At 39.6% G+C, this 11,823-nt stretch overlaps 1 protein-coding gene across 1 annotated transcript in view; it reads right to left on the reverse strand.

Moving 5' to 3' along the window:
* Window positions 1-571: 571 nt before the first annotated feature.
* kiaa0368 (KIAA0368 ortholog) overlaps window positions 572-11,823 on the reverse strand; it is a 26,413-nt gene continuing 15,161 nt past the window's right edge. Inside the window, exons 19-43 of the mRNA XM_015388560.1 lie at window positions 11,539-11,684; window positions 11,397-11,451; window positions 11,199-11,313; window positions 11,048-11,116; window positions 10,783-10,900; window positions 10,528-10,695; window positions 10,344-10,423; window positions 10,162-10,267; window positions 10,018-10,065; window positions 9,809-9,927; window positions 7,917-8,067; window positions 7,771-7,836; window positions 7,598-7,687; window positions 7,436-7,502; window positions 7,266-7,357; window positions 7,100-7,166; window positions 5,953-6,150; window positions 5,510-5,721; window positions 5,389-5,432; window positions 4,088-4,280; window positions 3,843-4,002; window positions 3,662-3,767; window positions 3,470-3,558; window positions 3,309-3,380; window positions 572-1,243 (exon numbers count right to left, since the gene is read on the reverse strand). Of these exons, the coding sequence (XP_015244046.1) occupies window positions 1,104-1,243; window positions 3,309-3,380; window positions 3,470-3,558; window positions 3,662-3,767; window positions 3,843-4,002; window positions 4,088-4,280; window positions 5,389-5,432; window positions 5,510-5,721; window positions 5,953-6,150; window positions 7,100-7,166; window positions 7,266-7,357; window positions 7,436-7,502; window positions 7,598-7,687; window positions 7,771-7,836; window positions 7,917-8,067; window positions 9,809-9,927; window positions 10,018-10,065; window positions 10,162-10,267; window positions 10,344-10,423; window positions 10,528-10,695; window positions 10,783-10,900; window positions 11,048-11,116; window positions 11,199-11,313; window positions 11,397-11,451; window positions 11,539-11,684 (2,771 nt within the window). The 3' untranslated portion in view covers window positions 572-1,103. The remainder of the gene's footprint in view (window positions 1,244-3,308; window positions 3,381-3,469; window positions 3,559-3,661; window positions 3,768-3,842; window positions 4,003-4,087; window positions 4,281-5,388; window positions 5,433-5,509; window positions 5,722-5,952; window positions 6,151-7,099; window positions 7,167-7,265; window positions 7,358-7,435; window positions 7,503-7,597; window positions 7,688-7,770; window positions 7,837-7,916; window positions 8,068-9,808; window positions 9,928-10,017; window positions 10,066-10,161; window positions 10,268-10,343; window positions 10,424-10,527; window positions 10,696-10,782; window positions 10,901-11,047; window positions 11,117-11,198; window positions 11,314-11,396; window positions 11,452-11,538; window positions 11,685-11,823) is intronic.

Consider the following 11,823-nt stretch of genomic DNA (forward strand, 5'->3'; position numbering starts at 1 on the left):
CGATATCTCACTACATGTGGAATGTTAGACTTAGATTTATTTTCTCATTTTGTATACACGAGTGTTAACAAAAAATTATTTCATTTAGAACAGCTGTAGATAGTTTTATATTTTAAAGTGCAGCCTAATGCACCATTTTGTAAACTATTATTATCCACAAACTATTTCAGTCACTTCCCTCTGTGGTCCACTAGGACCAAACCCTCACGCCACAAGAACGGTTTCTTCCCATCTGCTACCAGCCTTATCAACAAGGCCCAGAGACCCCTATGACACCGTCGCGGTCTTTCTCCCTCCCCCGTTCAGGACCTAGAAGCTACACCAACGTAGCGTCTCCAGACCTCCTGCGTTACATAAACACACAGTCGACTGTGTACATAGCTAGATACTATATATTGCATATAGTATATTTTATACAGCTATAGATTATAAATTCTGTATATATTTTGTCTGCACTGTCAACACCAAGTCAAATTCTTTGAAAGTGCAAACCTACTTACTCAATAAACTTGATTCTGTGGAATCAAACAAGCCTGCAGAAATAAACACGTCAACAAGTCAAAATGGGGTCAGTGGTCCAAAGTTTTATTTCATGATAGACAAATTCAAACAACTATCGCATCACCTTTAAGTTAACAGCAGGCTCTCTCTTCTTTTCAGGCTTTATAATATCTCATTCACCTGGCACGTAGTTTTAGCACATGAAAAACAAACTTCCCCACTATACAGCAGTGAAGTTTTGCACTCAGCCTTCTGCATGGCTGATGTTCAGAGAATGACGTTTATTATCAAGACAAACCAACAACAGTAGTAAAATCCCCATTCTGGGGCTAAAGCTTTATAGTGTCCACATAGCCGGCACACTGGTTTCTAAAACATTTCTCATCAACTCACTTTCCACTAAAATGAACCAAACAAATGAAACTTCACTCATTATTGTTGGAGCTTTGCATCCTGACATGTTCAACCAGAGCACCGTCACAGACTAGATGGATTCAATGAGTAGATTATAACAACACAAATGTATCACAGATAAATCAGAAAGATATGTACTAGCAGGTGGTTTGTTTTGTTGATGAACATGTTTCATAAAAGACGCTGGCTCAGGGTTGGCTTTGGATGCGTCTGCGCAGCTCCTGGGCCTTATCCCTCAGCTCAGGGCGGCTGTCGGACTGCAGCGTTGACAGCGAGCGCTGCAGCTGCTCACGGCTCCTTGCAGACATGCAGTCCCACTGCTCGCTCTCTGTTTGTATAAAAAACACAGTTACAAATTAGCGGCCTGTATCAATGAGCCATTGTTACCTGTATATTGGCCAAAGTAGCAGCTAAACACAGCATCTGGTTTTCTACATTGGTTTATTTTTGTTGTTTTGGGTGAAGTGGGTTTGTTTGGGTTGTGGTTTTTTTGGTTGGCCACATCTTGTTTTCATTTTTGTAAAATGGTAAATTGATTTCACTTTACAATATTTTGTTTTTGTTTAACTATTCATAAAAGGGAAATTCATGGATTAAGGAGTTAAAATATTGTGAAATATCTCTGCTGTTTCACTCTTCGAAGCAGGTGTGTACAGGACTGCACCATTGGATAATTGAAGGGGGGGAGGTTGATCTGATGTTGGGGTTTTCTATATTGAGTTTGAGTATTTATTTGGATTGAATTAAAATATTTGTTTTCTATATTTATTGGTAAAAGTATTTTCTTTATTAGTTTGTTAAAACCAAATTTTCCTTTTCTTCTTATTGTGAAGCTGAACATCCTTTTAAAAATGGTTTCTTCCAATTTAGTTCCTCCTCTATATAAAAAACATGTCTGCAATTGTTCTTAGTTGGTGTGGTTTGGTTGATGTCCTGCACCAGGAAAAATTTTTAAAGTTTTGTCAGCTGAAAACTCTTGAGAGCATGAACTTCTTTCAACCAGTTTGGGTCCGACTTCCAAGACTGCTTGGCCTCCTGACAAGCATGTGACACGGCCACATACAGAGACTTGCAAAAGTATTCATACCCTCTGAACTTTTGCACATATTGTCACATTACAACCACAAATATAAATGTATTCTATTGAAACCTTATGTAAATATACCCTTCTGACACGGTTTGATTTTTGAAAACTTATAAGAATATTCCATGCAACAGCACTATGCATCATGGAATTAATTATCTTTGATCAGATCCCTGCACCATTTACAACTAAATAGCTCACAATCAGGGTATGACACCAGTCTCTCCCACTAGATTAGTAGTTTGTTTTTCTATTACAAATGAGCAAAAGTTGGTTAAAAAAAAAACGCAATCACAGTATTTCCATTAAATTTGCACATTAATACGTTTGTTTACAAGTTAACTATACGGCATTGCAACATGGCTTGGGATGGCAGTTTTGCAAAGTATAATAATTTCAATGCGGCAGAAAAAAAAACCCATCAAGAGTAAAATCTCTCTCAAAAAATATGTTTGTTGTTTTTAAAATATCACTGTCTTTTTTTCTTTTTTTTTTTTGCTTAATTTTAACTTACTTTAACTTAATACTTTTTTGCCCTGTAAGCTGCTGGTAACCTTAATTTCCAGAGGGAGTCTTCCCAAGGGATCAATAAAGTACTGTCTAAATCTAAGTCTCCATTTTGCAAATTTATTTTCTTAATTACAGTTTGCGTAATTTGATGGTTAATTGAAATGCAGCTGATGAATCTAATGTAGAAAATAGAGAATTTGGACACAGTCATGTGGCTGAGTGAGAGAAAGAGATTAGGTTTGCTAGGTTATGGAGTTTATAGGAAGGTATGAGATCTTACCTCCATGAGCAATATTACATCAGCTACTGGATGATATGTGCAATTCTATAGATACATAATCCTGTTAATAATCTGACAGTGGCATAAGGCACATCTATTTTTTTGCCCTTATTAAATATATAATTTACATATACCTAGAATTTAGTCATATATTATATTGTGCCTTTAGAACTTTGCATCCTGCTACCCTTCCCTTTTTCCTACACTGGTTATGCAAACTGACCCTGTTTATTTTAACACCTGTGATGAACAGAGAACATGTCGATCTATGATGAAATACCTGCGTAGAATTATGACATGGCTTCAATTGCCCACCTCTAAATCTTATTTGGAATTTTTCCCTTTCCTAAAAAACGTGCGTACCCCATAAGGATGGGTCAGAGTCATAAGGGACTCCCTGTTTTCAGGTTTAGATCACAAAGTTCATGTGAAAAGTGACATATGCAAGTTTTAGGCCCTGCTTTGTGCTTAATCAAGCTTTACAAATGAGACCCCGGAGCAGCAATCCAACAATCTTACCTCCTGTTCTCTTAACGATCAGATCCACAACAGATAAGGCCTCTGTCCTCACTGAGGAGTAGCTTTTATTTTCTGAAGAGAAAGTGAAACATAAAGAGGCTGTGAAATACGGGAACATCAGGTTTTCATTAAAGCCAACAGATATCGAATGGTTTCCTTACCTAAAGGATATGTGAGAGCAGTACAGGCTTCAGTGAGGATCTGTGATAGTGCATTCATCTCCCCGTTACCCTTCTCAAGCAACAACAAACTACACGGATGAAAAAATAAAATAAAAATCAGTTTTTAGGCTCCAGAATAACTCAACACTGAAGACTTTGAGAATAAAACAAGTACTGCTTTTGGTTTCTGACCCCTCAAAATATGCCTTCATGGCCTGAAGAACAGCCAGCTGCACCTTCCATGTGCTCAGTTTAAGCTTCCCAGACATCAGGGTGCACAGATCGGACTGGAAATGGGCTGCAAACATGGAGAAGATTCAGCATCTTCAGTTCAGCTTCATGGGAATCCAATAAGGAGAACAGATATGGCTACCTTGAGTTTGTGGGTTTCTTGGCCATGTCTTTCCAAGTGTTTCAAAAGCACAGAGCATCGCTTCAGTTTGTAGCGCCTTATCTTTCACACCTTTATCGTCGTCATCATCATCATCATCTTCCATAGATCTGGGAGAGGCACCGCCGCTCTCTGGACAGCTCTATTATTAAAACATGGGATTAAACTTTTTTCTGAAGTCTTATTAGAAACAGTCTTATGATAAGCATTGGAATCTAGAAATGAACCTTCTTGATCAGAGGGAAAAGGATGTCAGCCATGTCCCTGAAACGGTCCTCCTGGCTGCTTTGGAGAACATCTCCAGCACAGCGCAGGGCAGCCATTTTGTAAACCAGGTTCTCTTTACGACATTCTTTCAACACAACATCCAGCACCTCAGGGATGGTGGGCTGGCCGCTGCAGGGCTTCCTGAGCTCCGCACTAAAAGCAGAAGAGGAGCAAATTAAAAGAAAGTAGCAGTTTTTACTCCACAGATAAAATGTGTCAGTACAACTTTTATACAACTTTAAACATCAAAATTGCTTTTCCTTTTTTCTAACTAGATTTTTAAAATGGATTTATTTATACTTGTATAAATAAAGGCTGCTATTGATAAATTAATACTCTTTAAATTAAACGTCACCATGAAGTCAAACTAAATAAATATTTAAAAAGACATTTTATCTTATTCTATTTCAAGATTGATTTATTTAATTCCAGATTAATTTATTTATTTCGCAACTGAGTTTAATATTTTTGATACTTTTAGTTTGTAAAGCTACTTTATAGAGTGGCTTTTATTTTTTTAACTCCGTTTTCTATTTTTAGCTGTTTTTATTTTACGTTCTTATATTGAAAGTGACGGGGTTTTATCTCTGCGCAGGCGAGGTCGCTGATTGAGAGGAAAACAGGAACTAGCTTGCAAAATAACGAACGGGAGAAGAAGCAGGAGAGGTAGAAAAGTAATGAAGACAATTTTTGGCGGCCTTTTTTGCAGAATGCTTCTAATCTTTCTGAAGATCTTCAACTGATTTAAAATGTCTGAAAACAGAAGCATCCCGGACTTATTCAGAGAAGCTGATAAGAGTGGCAAACATCATGTCCATGTCCCGTACTCAGCACCCCAGCGCTGCCCCACAGATAAAACCCCGCCCCCTTATTTTAATATAAGAACATGAAATAAAAAGAGCTCACAAGTAAAACGGTCCCTGAAATATGTATAGCTTTACAAAATAAAAGGTTAAAAAAAGAACTAAAACTAAATTTTAAAATAAATAAAAGTTTAGAATGTCTTAAAATATTTTGTTTAACATCAGGGTTAAATTTATTTCATAAAATATGTATTAATAATTTAACAATAGCAGTATTTATTTATTGATTTATTTCATTTTTAAAGAAACAGCTCTCCAAAGCAAAGGCTGATGGATGGTTTGGACAGAGGTAGGGATTTATCTACGCCTGCAGAAAACAGTCCAAACGTCAAAGCTTGATAATAACATGGATATTTTCCTGGACTACACAGGAGACCTGGTTAACGTTCAGCACTGACCTGCACTTGGACACCACGGATCCAATGGCTTTCAGCAGCTCCTCCTAAACAAAAAGAATAAATGATAAATAACTCTAAGCTGTTTGCTGAGTTTTCTTCAAACAACAGAAGCTTCACCAACCTTTCCAGCCCATGTTCGCCCAGACAGTCCCTGCATCAAAGCCGTCAGCACCAAACCAAGGTGCGGCGCCACCAATGACCCCGTCTGTTCTTTAGCAACAGTTGCCATGGCAGCCGCACCCTGAGCTTTCATCTTCCAGGACTGAGATTGCAGGGCTTTTTGGGTGATGGTGATCAGCTCTGTCATGTAGAGCCTGATGCCCCCAAAGCTCCCTGGGATCAGTAAAAAAATTAAGTTTCCAGGTTATTGTTTTGCTAAATACAAGAATCAGGCAACCATCTTTCATATGTCATTACAGCATTGCTTATTTTAGAGGTATCAACTTTATTAATTATTCATTGGAAGCGGTATAAAAACATTTGTTTCCATTTGCTGGATCCAGATTAATCACCTGATGATCAGTATGAATTTTTGGTCGTTAGTTATATGACTCAGCTGCTCACCTGGAACGTTCTCCTGCCACACCTCCGACCACAGAGTGGCATCATGACCCTCCCCTTTCTCCTCGTCAGGACCCGGGGCCTGATGCATGCCGAGGAAGGCCAGCGGTAGGGCCACGCCTGCGTGGGCCTTCAGCACATCTGGGCTGTAATGGCTGATGGCGTGCACTGTTAACGCACACGATGACTTGTAAACTGGTTCTGGGGGAGCAAAAAAGATAACATTGCATAACAAACTTTTGTTTACACTTCGATACATTTTACTGGATTATTGTGCATTTAAAGTAACAGGATGGTTTTTATTTGATTAGTTCTTTCTTTTATTTGGCCATTATCGCAAATAACTATTACTTCGAGATATTAATCCCATTCCACTCCATCACCTCCACATAAAGCTTTGGCTTTAAGTGGAGGTGAACCTCGACTCCATTCTCAATTCTTTTGCAGCATCTTACAGGTTTCCCTGCAGGAAAAACCAAATATCCTGCCGTGCATCTCTGTGTGTGACCTTTTACCCTGATCTTCCAGTCGTTTTCGTTGATGTTAATAAAACCATTTGTTCATTTATGATTTCTAACAAACTGCTGAAACCTTCACACAGAAGCTGGAATTATGTATTTAGTTTTAACCCTTGGTTTCATGCAGGGGTATCAGAGTGGCCTAAAATCGATATGACACTATAACAATTTTATATTTATATGATGATAGTTTTTCTTGTTTTTTTTACATCTTGCTTAAAGCTGCCTTCAGGGAGAAATATGTATATGTAGAGATACTGTAGGGAGTTTTAAAGCCTAATATAGGAAATAATAATAAAGTTCTGGAATTGGAATATCTGAATCAGCAGATATCAAATTGGATGGAAATGAAACTGCATCCAAAACTTCATAGAATTCAATTTTAAGAAAATTAAATTAAAAAAGAATCCAAAATGTCATTTGAAAATGAATGAATTAAACAGAGCTTTCCAGTTCCTATTGAAATGTACTGAAGTTTTTGGTTATGTGAACAAATGGGAAAAACTAAAAGAGGTATGAGGAACTTTGCATATTTGCAATGTCTTATTATTTTATTACTACTTTAAACAAATACTGGTAAATGATCAGTCCCTAAGGTGAACCTATGGTTTTACTTTCCCTCGCAGACCCACCTTCTTTCTCCAAGTACCAGTTGCTGAGCTTCAGTAGTAGTTTTTCTACACTGCTGTCCTTTGCTGTCTGTGGGAAAAGAAATATTAGAATTGATAAAGTCTGTGATTAAGGCTAAGCTATGGCTTAATTATATTCCTAAAGCTTCCTGTTAGCAGAGGGGCTTACCCTGACCAGGTGTCCCAAAGCAAAGGCAAAGGCTTTCTGTACCACTGTGCTTCTGTCATGAATGCCATTGAGCAGGGCACTCATCAGTTTACCTGCAGGTTAAAAGCCATCAATTTCTTCAGCTTCAACATTTAACAGACAACAAAACGGACGGGAGCGTTTTGTCATACCCGAGTATGGGGTTAGGTCCTGGGGGCATTGCACTGTAAGGGACACAATGACACTTGCACAGCCTCCCTAATCAAAAAGGAGACACCAAATGTTCACCAGTATAACAGATCAAACCCCGTGTAGTTAAGAAGTATCTGCTGTACGTATGTCTACATGTTTACCTTTGTTCCCAAGCCTACTCCACTTTTAAGCAGCTCACAGAGTCTGGGAACCAGTTCTCCCAGCACAGAAACATCCAGATGCTGCAGACACTAAAAGAAGACATGCATTTACAGCTTAAGCCCTCAATGATTAGTAGAAGCGATTCTACTCTGAGCATTTCATTTCGTTTTACCATGTTGACTGTCTCCATCATTGGAGAAGATTTGGCAGCACTAAGCCTTGCAGCATCCATGGCACTCTGCAGAGGAAGAGCCAACACATCTTATGAGCTCAAGCTGGACTTCTGGATAACTCACAGTCCAGACAGAGGAGGTTTACCTTTTCCTGCTCAGTGGCTCTGAGACTGAGGTAGTTGAGGACCTGCGGCTCTAGAGTGCTGAGGGCTTCCAGCAGGGCTGGAATCAACCGAGCAGCATGAGGCTTTAGCCGGGCACCTGCAGTTTTACTGATCTTCACCAATGTCTGAATACTGGAATAAATCATAAAGAAAACAATCATATAATGAGGTCCAAAGGGACAAGATCTGAATCAAAGGGTTAAACTGCCTCAGTAACCAAAATGGGGCTGGATGCTGAACCAGTTCCAATAGCTGGGCAGAGCCAGAGGTGGAAGTAACTAGTTACATTTACTCACTTACAGAGATCTACAAATATCTACTTCTTGGAGTAGTTTTACTGCACTTTACTTTCATTTTTACCTCAGTTAAATGTTCGACTACTCCATCCATTGTGAAAACCAAAGTGCTCTATAAAGTTAAAGGTGAAAGGCCGTTTTTTTTTTTTACATTGGGCCCTTGAATTTACGTTATTACATCATTTTCTACTCACCCATATAAGCTTTGTGTCATTTGGAGCTCTGGGCTCCAAATGACACATTGGCAGTCGACTTGAAGGTACAACCTAAACTGGTCATAATTTATCATTTATGGCAGTGTTTTTCAACCCTGGTCCTCAAGGCACACTGCCCTGCATGTTTTAGATGTTTCCCAGCTTTCACACACCTGTTATCAATTGATAGCAGATTATCAGGCTTTGCTGAATGGCAATCTTCTGAATCAGGTGTGCTGAAGCCCAGAAACATCCAAAACACGCAGAGCGGTGTGCCTTGAGGACCAGGGTTGAAAAACACTGATTTATGGTATGCCAGCATTAATAACATGTAGGGGAATCACTGTCCCCCAGACATCCACGGTTATATTTTTATATTTAAATGTTTTAAAAACAAAGCGGCGCGTGTGTGACATCATCCGTGCATGCGGACTGGAGTCGTAACAGGCAGCCCGGGCCACAGGCGGCTACACTCTAACCCTTATATTCATTCGGCTAGCTGATCTGAATCGTTCAATTCCATTTAGAGGATGAATGAATGGTAGCCGCTGTGTGCGGATGACGTCATACACGCGACGGCTATTATTTATGCTTCCTGTCCGCTGAACTGCTGCTAGTTTCACTCACATGCCTGGAAGATGTCTAGTGCTGCTACCACAGATGATCTCGCTCTCGAAATGGAATTGAACGATTCAGATTATCTCGCCGAATGAATAGAAGAGGAAGAGCGTAGCTGCCTGTTGCCCAGGCTGCCTGTTACGACTCCAGTCCGCATGCGCGGATGACGTCATACACGCAAGCTGCTCCAAATGACACAAAACTAATATGGGTGAATAGAACATGATGTAATGACGTAAAATCAAGAGCCCAATGTAAAAAAAAACAGCGTTCCCCTTTAACGTTTCAGTTAAAATGAGTGCTCTTTTTTGTGTATAAGTGAACTTTAACCTACTGTGACATCAAGCTAATACACAGAAAGGAGGAAATATTTCCACTACAGGTACTGATTTTTATAAGTTTTATGTTAAAAAGAAAATCCTTTAGGAGTGTTTGTTCTGCCAATAATATTAATTTATTAGTTACATCATTTGTTTTAACTATTCTATAATAGTCTTTAAAAAAACAGAATAAACATAACTTTACATTTTGGTTTCTTTATTACATGATTTTATACATCATATATTATGATGAGTTACTCAGTACTTGAATAACCTTTTTACCAAATACTTTTTTACGTGAGTAATTTTCTTGATAACTATAAGTGACTAACTTGAGTAAAAATATAGTATTGCAGCTCCGTAGCAAACAACTTTCCCGACCAGAACAGGGTGTAACTGTTTGGACTGAGCTTACATTTCAGTTGGTGTGTAGATGCATCTTTACCTGAGAGAGCGAACCTCGGAGACGTTGCTAACGATGCCCTTTTCCAGCAGGGTGGGTAACATCACAGCCACAGTTTTCTGAGCTGCAGAGCCGGTAGACTCACACATACGAATGCACACCTACACACAAACCCACAAGCTTAAAATAGCCTACTTCTACTTGCACAGTTTACACAATATATCAACCATTGCTCTGACACATCACATTACCTTACTGAGCGTTTTCAGTGTCAAGTCTGCAGCTTTTCGTACAGATTCCTAAAATAAATCATATCAAAACTGGTCAGGTAGCGATTCATCGTTAAAATCTTGGCGTTAAGAAGCACCATTTTTTTCTGTTTACTTTCTTCTGACCTTAATGTCATCCAGGACTCTGAAGAGCGTCTCCCAAATCTCTGCTAGATAATCAATGAGGTCGTCAGCCTGACGGCCTCGGATCAAGTCGTTGAGGGCTAGACAGCTGCAAAAGAAACCCTGAGATTTAAAATCTCATTCCTGCTAAAGATCATGTTAAATGAGACGTTGGGGCATTGTACCTGGACTCGCGCACCCTCCAGATGTTATTGGTCAGGTTGGAGATGACGTCCTGCAGGATTTCCTTCAAATATTTATCCACCTGTGCAGACAGAAACACAAAAACAAATGATCTCTGTTGCTTCCATCACACCCACCTCAACATTTGTCTCCATCATCTTAGTGTACAGAACCATTGATCCTTACTAGGGTTTTATCAGTGACCAACGCATCCCAGATGCTAGTCATAGCCTGGCGAACGCTCAGGTTTGGGTCAAACTGGTAGCGGTACAGGCGAGGCACTAACTGTGGCAGGAAGGGAGCAAGCTGCTCCCCCGCCTTGGCAGCGATCATGTGGAAACCAAAAGCTGCTCCCTAAAAACAAATAAAACAAAAAAGCTTGATCACATGAGGAAGGAGAAGTAAACCTGGCAGAAATGGTGGCTGTTAGCGAGAATTCACCTTGCGTGAGTTCCACATGGCATGGTGGTTCGCCAAGTTCATGAATTTGTAGACCAGATCCGGCTGGTTCAGGTCACTAGCCAATGAGCAGAGCTCCTTATAAGTGGACAAGCTTTGGCTGTTAGAAAATAACAGGTTGATTTAATGAGGGGAAATACAACACTGGTTTCAACTCAAATTATGCACAAAATCTTAGAATCAACATTTTAAATACCATTAAATCAAAAACTGAAAAATGTGCATCTACTAAATGTAACAAACCCACCCATCAGGTGTTTTTCCCAAACTCTCTCCTTGAAACACCTCGGTATCCTCAGAGACTGCATGTTTCACCCTGTTTGCACAGAAAAATGAACTTTAAACAAGCTCTTATACATTTGATCTTCAATTACGGCTTTCTTCAATCATCACCTCACCTCTTTCCAGTCATAAGTGTTTCCACCAGTGTAGACACCAGCTCCTGCTGATCGGCCTCACCCCCCATCTCATAAACGAGCCCAAGACCTTTAGATGCAACATCCTGACTCAGCTCTGAATGGAAAGAAAGAGACGGATGGATGAGGGAGAGGAATGGTTGTTGTTTGTTGTTGTAAAGTCAGAAAGATGAAGCTTACCGTCGGGATCTGAGATAACAGAGATGAAGGCTACCTGGATCTCCTTCAGATGGGTCTGTAGAGCAAAGGAAGAGGGGCAAACATTTAAAGCTTGTGTCCATGCATAGAAGACGATAACCCTGCAGGTGTTTTTTATACATACAGTGATTTCTTTGTGGTGGCTCAGTTTTTTGACGAGTGACAGCAGCCAGATGCAGGCTGCCTGCCTCACATGAGGGTTCTGGCTGGGAATATACCTGGACAGGATGGAGTTCAGCACCCAAGGGACCACATCGTTGCTTTTAACATCTGGAAAAGGTTTGGAAAGAACGGAAATATAACAAACTAAGAGGCAGTGAATAATGACATTGGTTGTGTTCAAGCAACCAAAGTTAGTTTAGACAAAAAAAGAAGTTCATTTAATGTGCATTTTTTTTTTAAAAAGAAA

The sequence above is a fragment of the Cyprinodon variegatus genome, unplaced genomic scaffold, assembly GCF_000732505.1.
Source record: "Cyprinodon variegatus isolate N-32 unplaced genomic scaffold, C_variegatus-1.0 Scaffold428, whole genome shotgun sequence".
NCBI lineage: Eukaryota > Metazoa > Chordata > Actinopteri > Cyprinodontiformes > Cyprinodontidae > Cyprinodon > Cyprinodon variegatus.